This window comes from Hakea prostrata, chromosome 3 (assembly GCF_041222555.1).
Source record: "Hakea prostrata isolate BN-2017 chromosome 3, UWA_Hpros_2, whole genome shotgun sequence".
NCBI classification, from domain to species: Eukaryota; Viridiplantae; Streptophyta; class Magnoliopsida; order Proteales; family Proteaceae; genus Hakea; species Hakea prostrata.
Genome location: NC_142602.1, coordinates 30,419,834 through 30,436,206, shown reverse-complemented (window position 1 = coordinate 30,436,206; position 16,373 = coordinate 30,419,834). Strand labels below are relative to the sequence as shown.

Genomic DNA, 16,373 nt, shown 5'->3' with positions numbered 1-16,373 from the left:
GTACAAGCTCACCTAGTATGTATGTGAGTGAGAATGAAAAAGCATCTTAACACAATTTACAAAATATTTTGTAGAGAAATTGTCACATCCACCCTATCTAGAATACCCGAGTGTGTGATCCACACCCTAAAGATCAAGTTTAGGAACGATTATATCCACTTAGCACAATAACATAATCAAAAGAAAAAACAAATCATTGTATTCAAGTAATTAAATAATAAAAGTCAAGAAAGGATCTTAGAAGGATCACAAAAGAATATCAGAGTGCAGAAATAACAAGATACCAATCTAAAGAAACTGTAGAGTATAGCAGAAATATACTCCACACACAAACGCGGAAGGTAGATCGAAATCTTAAGCAAAGCTAACTATTACAGATAAAAGTAAAAGTCTAGAAGAAACAAGAGAAATCTAATCAAAATCTTATGTCGGCTCTTCTTCTTCTTCGAGTTGTGCTCTTGTAGCTTCAGGTCAACATCTAATTCACGATCCTATTGGCGAACAAGACGATGCCGGCTGCCATCAATAGGAACCATCAGAGTAGTCCAAACCTATGAGTTGGCTACCCCACTGGTCATAACCTTCTCTAGAGACTTTCGGAGCTACACCATATGAGGAAGGGTCCTCCGTACCGTAGCACAGGTTCTCTTCCAAACCTGCAAGGTCATCTAAAAAAGTCTCCCAAAGGGTAAGCTCAAAAAAAACTTAGCAAGTATCCAATCACAATAAACATCTTCACACACAATCCAAGGCAAACATAAATGCAATGATATGAAATAATAATGCAAATATGCTTCTAACTCTATATATGTATTTTGGTCTCTATTGGTAGACACGCTTTAAGTCATAGCACTATACTCCTCTAGGTGGGTCTCAAATCACTCTCCCCAAACCTTCCGCATCTTGGGTTCTCCGGTTGGTAAATGGGTCCTGAAACCTTCCCGGACATACCTTGGCTGGGGTTTAGGTCAACAGTCTCTCACATCATCGTTTGGCCTGAGTACTGGCACGTGTACAGGGTTAATCTTAGCCTAATGTAAGTCATCTACTGAGTCACATCTACTTAGTTAGGGTTAGATATGTCCATTCCTCGCTTCCGCCGATCCTTTCCAATACCTTTCCCACTAGAGTCACCATCTCCTTCCCGGCCACGTAGACTCTTAACCCTATTAGTCATCCTTACATAGTAAATGGGAAGCTCTCATGTCCTCTCATGCATCTCGCAATCTCGAGCATCCACGAGCCCAAGTCCACCACATGCAACCCTACCAATGAATGTCCACAACAATGTGATTCATGTCCTCTCATACTTCTCAAAAACTCTAGCGCCCACAAATCCCCATTGCTACCACGGGTCACTCGGTCTCAATTCCCTTCCAATGGGGTCAGATATGACAAAGGGTTTCCTATCCAAACACTTCTAGACCAATCCTAGGTGTGTCAACCAGTAGTCAGGGAAAGCACTAAGGGGCACCATAGGAAAGCATCCCATACCACTTCCACTAGTGCCCAAAGACAAAAATGCCAAAAGGGCATTCCCCATTCCACAACTACAACCTAGGCATTCACATCATATCATGATTCCATACATATCACATTCACATTCATATTCACATCATAGTCCAAATCACATTCAACTCAATAAATCATCAATTCCAATATGTAAATAACATTATAAACATGTTAATGTAGTTACAAAAGTATCATGATGTAAAGAAAACAAAACAGCAGTAGCTAGATCATACATTCATGTCATATCATAAAAGGCATGTAAATAGGCATATTGTGAGTTGGAATACTCACCTCGTATTCCAAAATTATAATCTTCGAGAAAGAGATAATGGGCAAGTCCAGGAAATCACCAAAACAACCCTAAACAAACATGGATCAATCATTAGGAACCAAGCCCTAGGAGATTAGAGGTCAAACGGATCAAATCGGACAAAGAAATCCATTACTGTCAGCTTGGGCAGCTTGGTCCAATTGACCCAATGAACAGTACGCGACAGCAAACCCTAAATCTGTCATAACTTCTTCGTTTGAAGTCCAATTACTCTGAAATTCGAACGGAAACTCCAAAAAACATACTAAGACTATCTATGAAGGTATAATCATCTATTAAGGTCAATAAAATATGAATTCTAACAAAACCCCTATTAGGCTAAAACCATGGATCAACACGGAAAGGCTAGAATGAATGGGGATTCATTCAAAGAGATAAAAAAAAACATTGGATCAGTAATGGAAAACTAATAAGAAGCAAGTCTAACACTGATTAGAATAGAAAAGTATAGTAGGAAAAGATCATGCTATCAAAACTCAATCAAAATCATGAAGAATCACCATATGGCTTCAAGGAAAGCATAGAGTGAATAAGGTTTCACTCTAAGACAAAGGAGATCAGAGGTTGGGTCATTACAGTAGTGTAATACATTTTTCACAATAAAAACAATAAGAAACAATGGTGGGGAGAAGAGAATTCAGTAGTAGGAGATAGATTACTAACCTTGAATGAGAGAAACCAAAATAAAAACTTGATAAAATGCTTGGGGATCTTCCACAACATCAAGAGAGGGCTTTAAAGAGGCTGAAAATCATGTAGTCCCATTAAATAGAGCACCAGAAAACCTAAAAAGAAGATCTTACATAGATTCTGTCCTCTTGGGTCGATTGTTGGGCTGATTGCTTGGTCTACTGGCCCAGTCGACCCAGGCTGACAGCAAGCCCAGAAATAGGGATTTCAAGCTACAAAGCTCAAAATTTTGCATGGGGCTTCTCCCAACTCAACAAGCAACTTACGTAGCCTTGAGGGGTACCTTCAAACCATGTCCAAATAGGCTTTAAGTTCATCAACCAAGCTCTTAAACATCAAGGTGCAGTTCATCTCCAAAACAAGATAAGGTTCCAAAAAGGGAACTCCATCATCAATCTCCATGGGTTTTGATTCAAACACCACGTCTTCCACTGACATGGCCTACAAAGTCTTCTTCCTTCACTTCGGGTCTTCGGATCTACACTAAGGGAGATGTCTGACTTGACTTCCTGGGACCTTCCAAAGATATCAACACTAACCTCAAGGTCCAATTTCAAGGTCAAACAACAAACAAGCTCTTCTTCATCCAAAACAGATAGGGTGTCCAGGTTAGGGTTTGGGCTTAGTTTCACATTATGGCTGTGGAAAAAAGAAAAAAACTTAAATTTAGCATGGAACATACCCAACAATTATCTATGGCATGATCTAAAGTACATCATCAAATTTTGGTTTTAATAGGGTTTTAAAGTTATCCTAACACAACCTTATTGCTGCCTTATTTTTTAGTTTTTTTTTTTTTTTTTCAAAAATACCCTTTTGATATTTCTTGGGCTTGAAATTGAAATAAATTTTTTATTTGATTGGCGTATTATGAAATTGTAATTTCTCTAATCAGACAATACCCAATGTCTTTTTTCCTCTGAGGAGAAGTGGGTTGTTCACATGACTTGTGGCTAATCGTCGGAGGCTTATGATTCTTGCAAAATGACTGTCAGATGTGGGCCGACTTAGTGGTTAGGAAGCAACCTCCAATGTTAAGTCAGTAGGAGCACCACCAAGGAGCTATGACGAGTAGCGGAGCTTAATTGTAGATTCAATGGAGGAAACTATTTAGTTACCTTTCCTCTGGGTTGTGCATTAGTTTATATAGGGTTTATCTCCTATTTTTGATTGTTGGATTTATTCACAAGTCTCGTATGTAGCTGTCTAATCATAGGGTTTTCCTCCCTCAATCCGAGTTAGTTACGGTTTCCATATAGAACACGATCACCTTTTCCGAGTTTGACGGGATCACATCTCCTTCTACAACTGTCGGGTTACTTAGTGCTTACTATACCTCTAATTTTTTAACCTATCCTGACCGGTATAATTGAACTGATCATGGTCCGACCTTGTTGATTGTGATTTTTATTTTCTCATCACGAGCCCCCAACCAAGGGGATCAAAATCAAGAGACTGATCACTTGGTATGTCCTTTTCGACCACAAATGATAGGTTTAGTAGGTGGAAGTCTAAACGACCCTATGTCTTCCGAATGTTGTCCAAACGTTGCATTTATTGTCAGAAACGGTACGTCTTCTCGAGCCATATTTGTCTATCGCAAATCGTGCCTTTAACTCCACGTGCTTGTTGGGAATAGGTGCCATCATAACACCCTTTTACTCGAACTGTCTGCATCTTTCGACCATTGATCTTGGATTGATCTCGTTCGTTGGTTTCCAAGTCTCGAACCATTGCCTATTCTCAGTTGTCGATCTAAATTAATCTCATACATTCAAATCCATCCCTTGGGCTATTTAAGCCTTCCTTAGCCTTCATTCCACTTCTTCACTTTGCTTTTTCGCGAATTCGTCTATTCCTGAAGATCCAACAAGCTTCAAGCAACCTTGTTCCCAGTGCATTTCTCCAATCTTGCTCAAAGTTTGAACAAGTAAGTGTTCCTCTCTACTTGTTCAACTCTATTCTCTCCTCTTTCTTTCACTTTTCACCCTTCTTCATTGGTTTCCTGATCTCCAGTTTCTAAGGGGAGCCCTTTCTTCTTTTTAGTTTATCTCCTAAGTTTCCTTCATTATGGATAGTGGAAGAATGTTCAAGGATGATTCTATTGATAGAATGGTTGAAGGGGATAATTCGGCTAAGTAGAATTATCTGGTGATAGGAATATTAGGATTGTCGATTGATGGTTCAGTCCTTCAGCTGAATCTTCTAGCAGGGGGCCATCAGGAAACCAAATGGAGGGTGAAGCTTCTAGTTCACCCCCTACCTCTCAAAAGCATAAGGCTTTTCCAAACCTATTGTTGGTAGCTCCCAACCATCAAAAAGACCTTCGCAAGGTCCTAGCTATTTTGTTTCTCATGTTCGTCATGCCGAACTTGATGATATCTCAGAGAATTTCTCCATTCCATTCACATATCTCCTTTGGATCCCCAACTTTTTCGAGAGGGCTAACTGGAATCCTCCCCAAGAGTTTTCCGTGTACATTGACACCTTGAAAAGTTTTGTTAGGGTTTCCTTCTATTCTTTTTTATTTTCTACCATTCTAAATCATTGGGACTTGTGTCTTGGTATGCTCCTCCCGAACAGATGGTGTCATATAGTCGGCTTCCTTGGTTTGTATCTTGAGTTGGGAATTTCTCCCTCTTTACCCCCTCCCCTTTCCACATTTTTATTATTTGAGAAAATCCAACCCACACGAGTTTTTTTTTTTTTTTTTTTTTTTTTTTACCAAACGCCCACGCAGTGAGTTGGGCTTGTCGAGGAGTATCATAGCCGATGGTACTTTCCCATCTAATCACTAGGAGTAGCGTCACCAGTTTCTATTATGTCGGGCGCCTCCCGAAGACCTGAACTTCCCGACTACCTGGAAAAATCAAGGTTCTTATACCTAGGTTAATCAAACCCTTCCTCCCCCTCTCCCTACGAGGACAGTGCCATTCGAACAATAAAGTCCATGCATGCATTAGGAGATCCATGGACACACCATGTAATACGAGGATGTACTCTAATGGTGGGGTCTTGCCCCTGGTGAACCCCTAAGCTTTTTAGCTTTATTTTCCTTTACCTTTGGTTCTCTGTTGTACTAATTCTTGTTTGTCCATTTTTGTGTTGTGTCTCTCAAATACAACCCCAAGGTTGTGAAGGCTCTTGCCAGCCAAGCGTTCGAAGCTACCAAGGACAGGGCAGCTCAATCGAAGAAGAAGGAGCCAGAAGTAGAAGGCTCTATCCTGAGGGCTCAATCCCAAGCCTCAAAAGGGGTATTAAAGGTTCATCGAGATCCAGCAGAGAGGGTAAGGCTCCGATCGACGTTGCCAAGTCAACCCAGGACGGCATCAACTTGGCAAAGAGGAAGCACTTATAAGAATTGTTTGGAAACAATTACTGCTATTACCCATAAACTTTTTCATTACAAACATGCCCCTAACGTTTCAGTTTTAACTGTTAAGTGATGATATCTTCACCTAGAATTCTTCAAAAGTCAGAAATACTTTCCTTCAACAGATCCATTTTGGCTTGTCTCTTTCTTTTTGCTTTACGCCTCAACATTGGTACACAATATGCATTGGGAGTCTCGCTTCACTTGATACTAAAAACGGAGCTGAATGGGAAAAGAAAAAGAATGAAACTGAGGTAATTTGATAGAGCAGATTTACACTTCAAGCTGCTGTATCAGGTTTACAATTTTTTTTTTTTTTTGGTTAGTTTTGTGTTTACACTCTTGCAATTTTCAATTACAGTTTCGTCTAAAAAATTCTATGAATTATATTATTCTTTTATTTCAACAATCTAAAGTCCTGATGGGATCAACCAAAATTTGGAACTGCTTACAGAAGAAGTAGCTGAAGACATGAAAAATAGTTTGAGCTTAATATGTTTTCATTTCTCATTTGGGTGACGTGGAAGTGTCTTATTATTTATTTGTTAGTTCCAAGTACTTGAGATCATTCCTTTAGTTAGACTGCTAAAAGGGCTTTTGGAAATTATCTTGGTTTTCAAATACTCTTTAGCCTGTGCTAAATTCTGTTAATTTGTTTTTCCTCATTATTTATTTGTTCATCCTTCACTGTTAGAGATTTTGGAATTTAGGAATAGAGTAATAGATGAACCTCTTTCTCTGTTCTTTGTAACATTTTCACTTATTTGATTCCTGGCATCAACCAGTAAGGATGTTTAGGTAGAGTATCATCACAAGCACTAATGGAGGAATTTCTATGGTTGGTACATATATATTGAAAATAATTTGTTCAACATGTTTATATCCCACCAAGTGCGAAAAGAAATTTAGATATTTGGATTAGCGTTCTTAGTGAGTAGATTTGAACCTATCTTCTAGAAGTTATATTAAGTTTGATGATTTTTTTTTATATAAATATATTGTAGTTCTTTGTTGTGCATGATATATTTTAAACATGTTGATATGAAACAGTTGTTTTCAAGAATTCTTGTTGTAGCTATTTCTAGAGTAAATTTAATAGTAAATCAAAGAATCTCGAAGGGTAATAAAATGATTTAGGAAATGGTGAGTAAGGAGATAACCTCTATTTTTTTTCTTTCTTTTAAATCTTTTTTGAATGGTTAAAGAAATTCATAACAAAACTCTAAAGAGGAAGAAAAGGAATGTGATAGTTAACCTTTCTGGTAGGGGTTTAGATATTAGATGAGGATACACCCAACACCTTACTAGAAGTCCAGAAGGTGAGTTTCTTTGAACCCTGGGAATACGAGGACTGGTGATGCATTTCAAAGCCTCTCTAAAAGTTCATGAGGTAGCTTCCCTATTCTTGGGTCCCACATTCTAGATCATACCTATTTAAAGGTCTAACTTGCTATGCTCTTGTAAGCTCACCTCTTTGACGTAATATTTCTTTCATATTAGAGAAATGCAGAAAGGAGGTTGGGAAGGCCAACTTGTTGGACCGACGTAGGAAGAAACCGAGGGCAGACCCCAAGGAGGGCACACCTCAGATGGCTTAGGAAGAAGGCCTAGTCTTCGTGCTTGCCAATTTTGTTCCCCATTGAAACTTGGATTGAGAAATCGGCAACCATAAATGATCCTTTTGTCTCAAGTATGGGCCATGGTTGCCCAGCTCCTATTGATCATAAGGCTATGGCCGAGCTTGATGACAAGAAGTTTACAGATTCTTCTTTCGAGTATGTCCCCCGAACTTTGTATTGCCTTCTTGTATTTCCCGATTCCTGGACCATATACTTGATCTTATTTCATGTGCAGTGCTGCGGCCGGGTTGTTCCCTTTCTTTGTGGACGCAATCAGCCGTGCCTCCCATTCTTCCACATAGGCCCCCACCCACCGAATAGAATCATTGAGCAGCATAACGAGATTGAGGGTCTTTATGACTCTGTGAAGAATCTCATGGTCAAGTTGGATGGTCACAAGAAGGACAAGGATGCACGAGTCCCGATGGAGAATCTGATTTGGGAGGAAAGGAATGAAGGGGGCGCCTAGAGGCCCGTAAAGCCAAAGGGGACATTGCCCATGCTCGGGATAAAGCCACAAGGGCTAGGAGGAGGTTGCCACAGCTTGGGAGGAGGCCCCCAAATATGCCAAGGAGCAGGCCAACCTCAAGAGGGAACTAAATCCACTACAATTGGCTTGGGGAGGACACCATTGAGAAGGCCAAAGCCCGGGCCGTGGCCAAGCATCTAGAGAGTCTTGAGTTTGGGAAAGTCGGCAACCAATTGTGACGTCAAAGCCTTCAAGCTGGCTCTAAAGGATGTGGGATGAACCTTCTCTAGGCCTACCCAGCTCTCGACACTTCAAAGTACACCATGTGCTACTACCCGACCATTTATGACTAGCTGGGGATGGGGAGACTGAGTTGGTTTCCTCCAAACCTATCCCTAAGGTGGAGGTTTTTTGCAAGGAGAAAGGTAAGGATGAAGACGAATGGATGAGGTCAGCGAAGGATTCCAGGATTTGGCCAACAATGGAGTCCGGGACGAGGGAACCCAAGACAAGGAGACTGATGCATGAATAGAGGAGGTTCTTGTTTTCACGTGATACTAAAGTTGGAGCTGAGCAAGAAAAAAGGAACAAAGAACAGAGGTAATTTGACAGAGCAAAATTACAATTCAAGCTAATATATTATGTTTTTTATTTTCTTGTCGTTAGTATTTGTGTTTGCACTTGCACTTATCAATTATGGTTCATGTAGAAAATTCTGTGAATTATTATTCCTTTCTTTCAACCATCTAAAGTTGTAATGCAGTCAATCAAAGTTTCAGACTCTCAAAGCAATAGCTTGAAGACCTGAAAAATAGTTTGAGCTAAATATATTTTCTTCTATCTGATAGTATTAATGCATTTAGGTGATGGGGAAGTGGCTTATTATTTACTTGTCAAATCTAATCACCTGAGATTTTTTTTTTTTTTTCATCATCAATTTTTTGTTCACTAGGAAGATTTGTTTTGACATTTGCAACTAAGATGGTCACTCATAAATCACTAAGATGGTCACTCTATCATAGATCATATCTCTAAAGTGCTTATATGATGCAGGTATTGAACACAACAATAATAGGGCTAAATCTCCGTCCTCAATTTCAACATCTATCCCTTGCAAATTAGTAATGACAAGAGTTAAAGTTAGCAATATGTGATTGGAGAGAAGTACTATTTGTTCCCAAAAAATTTACCCAGATTTACAACTCGATTCAAAAATGAACCTCATCAAATTATCTTTCTTAATTCGTTGTGTTAGTTAGTAATTTTATATTCAATTAGTGTAGAATTGGTTCAAGTTTTCCATTAAAAGACTATGAGTTTTGTAGTGTTCCCCCAAAATACTTGTGAAAGTCCCCCGATATGTGAGGGCAAGAAAGAACCCACAAGTATGCCTAATTTAGATACCTTGAGCCGGTCAAGACTCTAGCTCGCCTACCACATCCAAAATTATAAAAACCCCTTGTAAGGAAACAAGTACCTTCACTCTACGTAAAGTATATATTTATTGTTTTAATCTCAACCTGTTAGTGAGGGATTTTATAAGGTACAAACTTTTTAGGCTCAACCAAAATTTTGGTGTTGTCTTCTTCGAGAGAATATCGTACAAAACATCATTCAACAAGCATAATTGAATCATTGTGAGGGCTTTATCATCCATATCATTCCAATCACTTCTAGCCGCCGCTTTCTTCATCTTCCCAAATGTAGCCTTCTTCGCTCCCCCATTGAGTAAGGGACCACCAATATCAAACTTGCCATATATTGAAACTAATGTTCCCATCAAGATTTTCAATATTGTGTTTCATTGATGTAGAAGTCATAGATATATAGATCGAAAACAACTAAGGGCTCTGATACCATTTTTTTAACAAACATCTAGATTTCATGAATCAAAACAGAAACAAAACGAAAGAACATGGAGATCTAACGTGGTTCACACACCACTATGGTGGCTATGTCCACGAATGAAGAAGAACTTTCCACCATGAAGAAGAAGAACGTATGGAGATCTCCCCAACCAATTGGCAGAACGGCGTTACAAAAACTTACCCAAACCCTAAGGCGAAAAGTCCAAACCTCACAATGACCTTACAAGCAAACTTAGGGTACATATATATAGATCTTAATCTAGTAAATGAGCCAATCACAGAACTCCCAAATCAGATCATTTGGCTCACTCACAAGAATATGTTGTAGTTCTGCATTTAATTTGGCTCAATCACAAGAACTCATGTTTTAATTGAAACAGACAGGAATTACATTGCAACAGGATGAACAAAGAAATAGAGGACGAAATCTGCTGGCCACACAGCATAGGTGAGAAACAGAGAGAGAAAGATCACAGAAAAGAGTGTGCAATCCTGAACCATGAGTTTTCTGGCTGAGCTCAGTGTAACTGCATTAGCCATGTTCAACATATAGTTTTTAGTTGATTATCTTTCCATTTTCTGTTTTTATTTCATTTACACGGTGGTCATTCATAGTCCAAACTGGCCTTGTCTCTGAGATTAAGAACCTCAACACTAACATTATATAAGCATTTAAGGTTCTTATAGCTTAGAACAATTTTATGAGTGACAGAAGATGGAAGAGTGAAGAAGAGATTATATTGAAATTATTACCCATTGATCAAGAGAAAAAACCACAGGTTAATTACAATGCTCATTTTTTGAATTTTGAGAACTAATTTGTGTGTTTTTTAGGTGAGCCATTCGCTCAAATGGAAGAGCAACTGGAAATTATCTAGAGTATGATAGTTCAATTCCATCAGGATTCAGAGGTTAAATAGTGAAATGGAAAAAGTTATATAAGGTGATCCAAAGATAAGTCTAATTTAAAAATTATTCAGATTACCATTAAAGATTTTAATTAGAAGGTGAACACGGACAAACTTTTATAGTTGAACAATATTAGTAATTATCAAAATGCAATGGACATTTTTTTTGTTTTTTTTTTTTTTTTGGTAAGAACGTAATGGACTTTTATAACATGACAAATCTTGATTTGAAGTCTACAATGACTGTTTATGTAAATCTAATTACAATTTAAAAATCATCAAATGCCTGCTAGTGCTGAAAACAATTCCAGAAGCAAGATTTATCAACGCCTACAAAAGTGTTTTCGCTTCGACAAGCACTCTAAACAGTTTCTGGTGTTTTTTGAAGCAGAAATACTAGGTGGGTTATCAAAAGAGTCCTTACTCACTTTGATTTCTAACCAAATGAACTCTGCAAGATTCACACACCTTCAGAAACCTCATGCAACCATTAAACTCCTCCTCATTCTTATATTTTTAAAGAGTCTATGCAATTTGGCAATAACACGTTCTGAATCAGAATCAACGAGCATCATAGATTTTAATGAGATCCACCTAAGGACAAAATAAAATAAAGTTCCCACTGATGAGCCATCAAAACTCATTAACTATTTGTCATCTTAAATGCACTGTGAGATACACCCATGACCCATGGTTAAAATCATAGTGATCAAAGACAATATGTTCTTGTAACAAGAGTTGACATTAAAATAACAAGAAAACACATTCTGAGTTGTTCAACACTTCAAAATTGAAAACAAAGCAAAAGAAACCTGAATCCAGAAACCCAATATCGAACTTACCTGAGTATGAGATGAACAAATCGGGGTGGCCGAGCAAACAGGCAACATCGTCGAACCAGAGGAAGAAGACAAATAAACTCACAACATCTTCATCTTCTACTCTCCAGCAACAAATTGAAAGAAGATCCCAACAAAAATAACACCAAATAGTGAATACTGACGGAAATCTGCTTCGACAAATATATCAAATTAAAATCAAAATTTTGTAAACAACTTTGGGAATGGATTTCAAGCATCCAGTCTACTGCAAAATTAGAAACGACAGTACAGTTGTTGCTCTGAAGTGAATAACATATTAACATGGCACCTAAAACATGTGTTCAGTTTTGCATTCGAAAGCATTATCCAGATAAAACTAGGATATGATTTGGAAAGATCGTGTGGCTTGTCGAAGCTGTTTGCGATGTCCAGTTTTGGCATTATGCTATTTTATTGGTTAAAGTTTCTCTGGACTGGACTGTAGATCCAACATCAAGCGAGTACAAACATGCCACGTGGAAGGATGATTAGATCAAGATCGGATATTAGGAAGTTTAATTGTTTTAATAAAAATGTTTTCATCCGATTTTGTTTTCGTTGTGAGAGAATTAGGAAAGGGATGCGAAGGGATTTGAAGGGAAGCGAATGGACTAAACAAAAATGCTATTTTAAGTTCCCCATTGACGGCTAATGCAGGGTTGCTTGATTGGTAAAGAGGCCCTTGATTCGACTCTTGCTAATGCATATGTATTAATATTCCAATCTTATGTAAGAAAATTGTATGAAGATTATAGAAAGATATATATAAATAAAAAAAATTATTACCTTAAAAGTAAAATCTACAAATAGGCCCAAGGTAATTCAAGTCTTCTGCAAGTGCATAGAGCCTCCTAGTATTGCACAATGACTAATTTGATTGCTCGAGGTGACTTTCCAACCATCCATGGCCGGCCCACGCCTTAACACTAGTTTGTAGACTATCAAGCTTCTTAGTGATTGAGCAAAATCCAAACATATCATAAGGAAATCATGCATACATGATTTGGAACTTATTCCTTGAATTAACATATTACGTATGATTGAATTTTATAATGTATTAAATCTTATTGGAAGATTCTCTCTAAGGAGCCAAACGCATATTTCTCATATTTCTTCATATTAGGTTTTCTTTTTTTTTTCTTTTTCTCTTGGGGGAGATAAATGTAAATCATAGTTTTGTATCATATTGCCAATACATTTTAATGTTATCCAATATGTGCTCTTTTTTGTTAAACCAAGAAAAAGCAGCCTAATCCATACACATGAAATATGATACATACATCTTCTACCAAAAAATTAAAGAAATATGATACATATATCACATAACATCATGCCATGGAATACTTTAAACCTTGGTAAATATTGACATATCATATCACATGATACTTTAAACCCTTGGTATCATCCTTACTTATTTCTGCCTCTTCAAATGTAGAAGAGAACAAACTGGCGACAGATATCAAATTAAGCGTTCACAATTGCACTAGTATTTACTTTTCCGGCAAGGCCACCCAAACCGTTTGAAATCTAAATAGAACCACATCTGCTATGCTTCCTCAGCTCTCCCACCCCGTTGACCCAACAAACCCAAATTCTAAACAAAAACTGAAGCACAAAGCCCTCTTTCAACTTCTCAATCCATCTCCACCTCGCCCTTCTACACCTCCTCTTTTTATTTCATCATTAGCCTAACAAGCCATCAAAGCAATTAAATTCCCAGAACCCACATTCATATACTTATGGTTAGCAACAATTCATGTGAACAATAACTATGAATGTCTCTCCCTTCATGGGGACTCCACTGACCCAACAAATGGTCCCAGACACCAGAAGCCACTTACGGTGTCCAATGCAATCCTAGATCTACTCTTTTTAACGTTTCATTTGTCCAAAGATGATAGGTATGTGTAGTGAATACAATGGCAGGAATAGGCAGAGAAGAGATCTGCAACAACCAGAGCCTAATACTTTGAATACAAGTATCTCTGAGAAAGAATTCAAGTCATCTGACTAACCAAAATTCTGAGAATAACCAATCCAAATTAAAGGAAGTAAACATACTTTCTATGATTCAGAAAACAAAATTTAAAATCCATAGAATCAAAAGACTAATAAAAAGTGAGTTTTGGCCCCAAATGTATCCGAACATTGTCTGCTTCCACCCACTTTACAGGTCTTGCACACTCAAACCTACAGGAAGGAAAAAGAGAAACACAACATCAAGAACCAAACTAGAGTGCTGACAATGTTAAGTCCAGACTAGCATCAATTTAAAGTAACAAATAGAAAAGACAATGAAGAAGAGGAATGAAGTAAATGGCACACAAACGATTAAATAAAAAGTAAAACCAAAGTTAGATCACAAGTTACTGCCTAAAATGCCAGCAAGTATAGCAGATGAGTGGGCAACATCTATTTAAGATAATCTAAATAAAAAAATCCCATGTGCGATGTAGAACACCTCCACCCCATCGAGAGAACAAAATCGTTCTTGGTCAAAAGAACTTCCAATGAACAAAACAACAACAAAAACTCAAGTCTTATACCCTAAATGGTGACTTCCTATAAATAACAAACACTCAAAAAAGTATCTGTAAATAAGTTTGACAAATGTATATTTACATTAAACCTTGGAAAGGTTCAAAAACAGAGAAAAACAGAATCTATTATGTGTAATGCCATTCTCAAGCACAAAGAAAATGTTAGCAATGTTGTTCAACATGACATCAGGTCATGCATGTGGTGGATCAACAGGATAGTCTCCAAGATGTAAAGACCATCAGTATCACTCCTAGGTCAGCACAAAGCTTCCATCAGAAAGATGACTCACTGGGTCTAAGAGATCGAGACAGTTATCCTTGTTGATATACAAACACGGCAAAAAATACAATCAGAGATATGCTAACCTGGAGGAAGAGACTGCTTCAGCTTATCAGCCTTCTCTGAGTCAAAAACACACAATGTGTACAGGTACCTGGAGCAGCGGACCTTGAACTTCACCACATCTTTGCTCCTCTTAATTTTGACAGATCGTGCATCTTTCCTTCTCGCTGTGAGAAGGAAATCCTTGATCTCATGTATCTGCTTCGGCTGTGGAGGGACAATAACAAGAGAACTCAGTATATTACCAAGTGAGCATAAAATATTCAAATCAGTATTCAAGGATTGAGTACTACCCCACTCACCATAAGCATATTCAGTTAAAATTGAGATAAATAAGAAAAACTTCCCATACAAATTACAGTGAGATGGCAAAAGGATGCAAATTAAAGCTAAATCTTTATGATCAGAAAATCTTTATTCCAGATCAAAGACGTGCTTACTTTACCCACATGAATTCAAGATTGCAAGACCCACCATAGGAGACCTGATTCCTACCCTTCATGAATTCTTGCACTATACATCAAATGCTCAAGAAACAAAGAAAATGGACATTCGTATTCTTGGCATCCAACTCCCAACAACAACAACTCAACCCCATCATACGACTGCATAATTGTGAAGACACCAAGCATCATAAATGAATGCATAGTTGGCTCCTTAGTAACCAACCTAGGGGTACACCTTTTGGCGCCTTTGTCTCTAAGCTCTCTCCACGCCTCAGGTCTCCTAGACGCCATGAAAAAAAAACTGAGGGTGTATTCTTTCCCTCCTTCAACACGTACAAGGTACAACCAATAATCCCAAAATTATTAAAATAAAACAATAAAAGAACAAGAACAGCAGCAATTTACTAAAGTGACCATTTTGAAGTAAAGTATCTTAAGGTGAAACAACTACAGCCAAAATGAGCTCTTAGATGATTTATAGGTCAAACAGAGGCTACCATATCACTGACCAAAAGCTCATGACGGTGAGAAAAGATATTAAACAAGGAACGATTTGATGATAATTGACGCAACTAACCACAAAGCCCAATTCACTGCTAACCTAACAGATCTTCTGAATGAAATACGAAGAATAACAAAGAAACTTCAGTTCAGACCACGAGAAACTATTCCAAAATCACAATAACAAACACTACAAAGAAAAAACAAATAGCCGCCAGTAAAGAGGAACACAATATACAAACATCATAAGAACGTTGATATCAACTGCACAACTAGGGCGCGGTAACCGAATCTCATCCCAAAAGAACTTCCAGAACTCCCAATCCCAGATGCAACAATACAAAAAAAAACATATCGTGGCAAGCAAATCAAACACCCTATTCTAAACTGATCAAATAAGATTAAAACACATCAAATCCAAAAATTATACTTGAGATATCAAAACGATAGGAATTCAGTAACTGAAATCAAATGTGAAAAGAGTACTGCAAAACCAAACAAAATACATTGAGAAGTTATTGAAGTACCATTCTCTAAGATTCTTGCAGAAGCCCACACAGCCGAGGCAGATTTCTCCCGACTTAGAACAAAAGAAACTTGCACTCTGTAAAACAACTATATATAGCGAGGCGTTCGCCCCCATAAACCTAGCTTATTCCCATCTATTCCCATTTTGCCCCTCTACGGGTTACATGAATTTTTGCCCCTCTTCGGGTTACATGAATCGGTTCGGGCGAACCGGTAAATAATGAAATTACCTTTTACAAAGAAAAAAAAACTACCTTTTTATCATTGGGTGAACCAACTAAAATACTCAATTTCTAAAGGAACTATAAAAGATAGTACCATTAGGGATCATGGCCGACCGTGAAAATGGAGAACCTAATCCACCAAAAAAAAAAAAGAAGATGTA

At 37.9% G+C, this 16,373-nt stretch overlaps 1 protein-coding gene across 1 annotated transcript; it reads right to left on the bottom strand.

Annotated features, from left to right (window-relative positions):
• Positions 1–13,616: 13,616 nt before the first annotated feature.
• LOC149022053 (large ribosomal subunit protein eL38z/eL38y) lies at positions 13,617–16,067 on the bottom strand. The gene is made up of 3 exons (XM_089150242.1): positions 15,988–16,067; positions 14,537–14,720; positions 13,617–13,820 (listed from the first exon to the last, which is right to left on the bottom strand). The coding sequence occupies exons 1-3, from the start codon at positions 15,988–15,990 to the stop codon at positions 13,798–13,800; spliced, it is 210 nt and encodes a 69-aa protein (XP_089006368.1). The 5' UTR covers positions 15,991–16,067; the 3' UTR covers positions 13,617–13,797.
• Positions 16,068–16,373: the final 306 nt, after the last annotated feature.

Coding starts and splice junctions, on each gene's coding strand:
- LOC149022053 (XM_089150242.1), bottom strand. Junction 13,821..14,536: donor GAAGCAGTCTCTTCCTCCAG/GTTAGCATATCT, acceptor TCCTTCCTGTAG/GTTTGAGTGTGCAAGACCTG.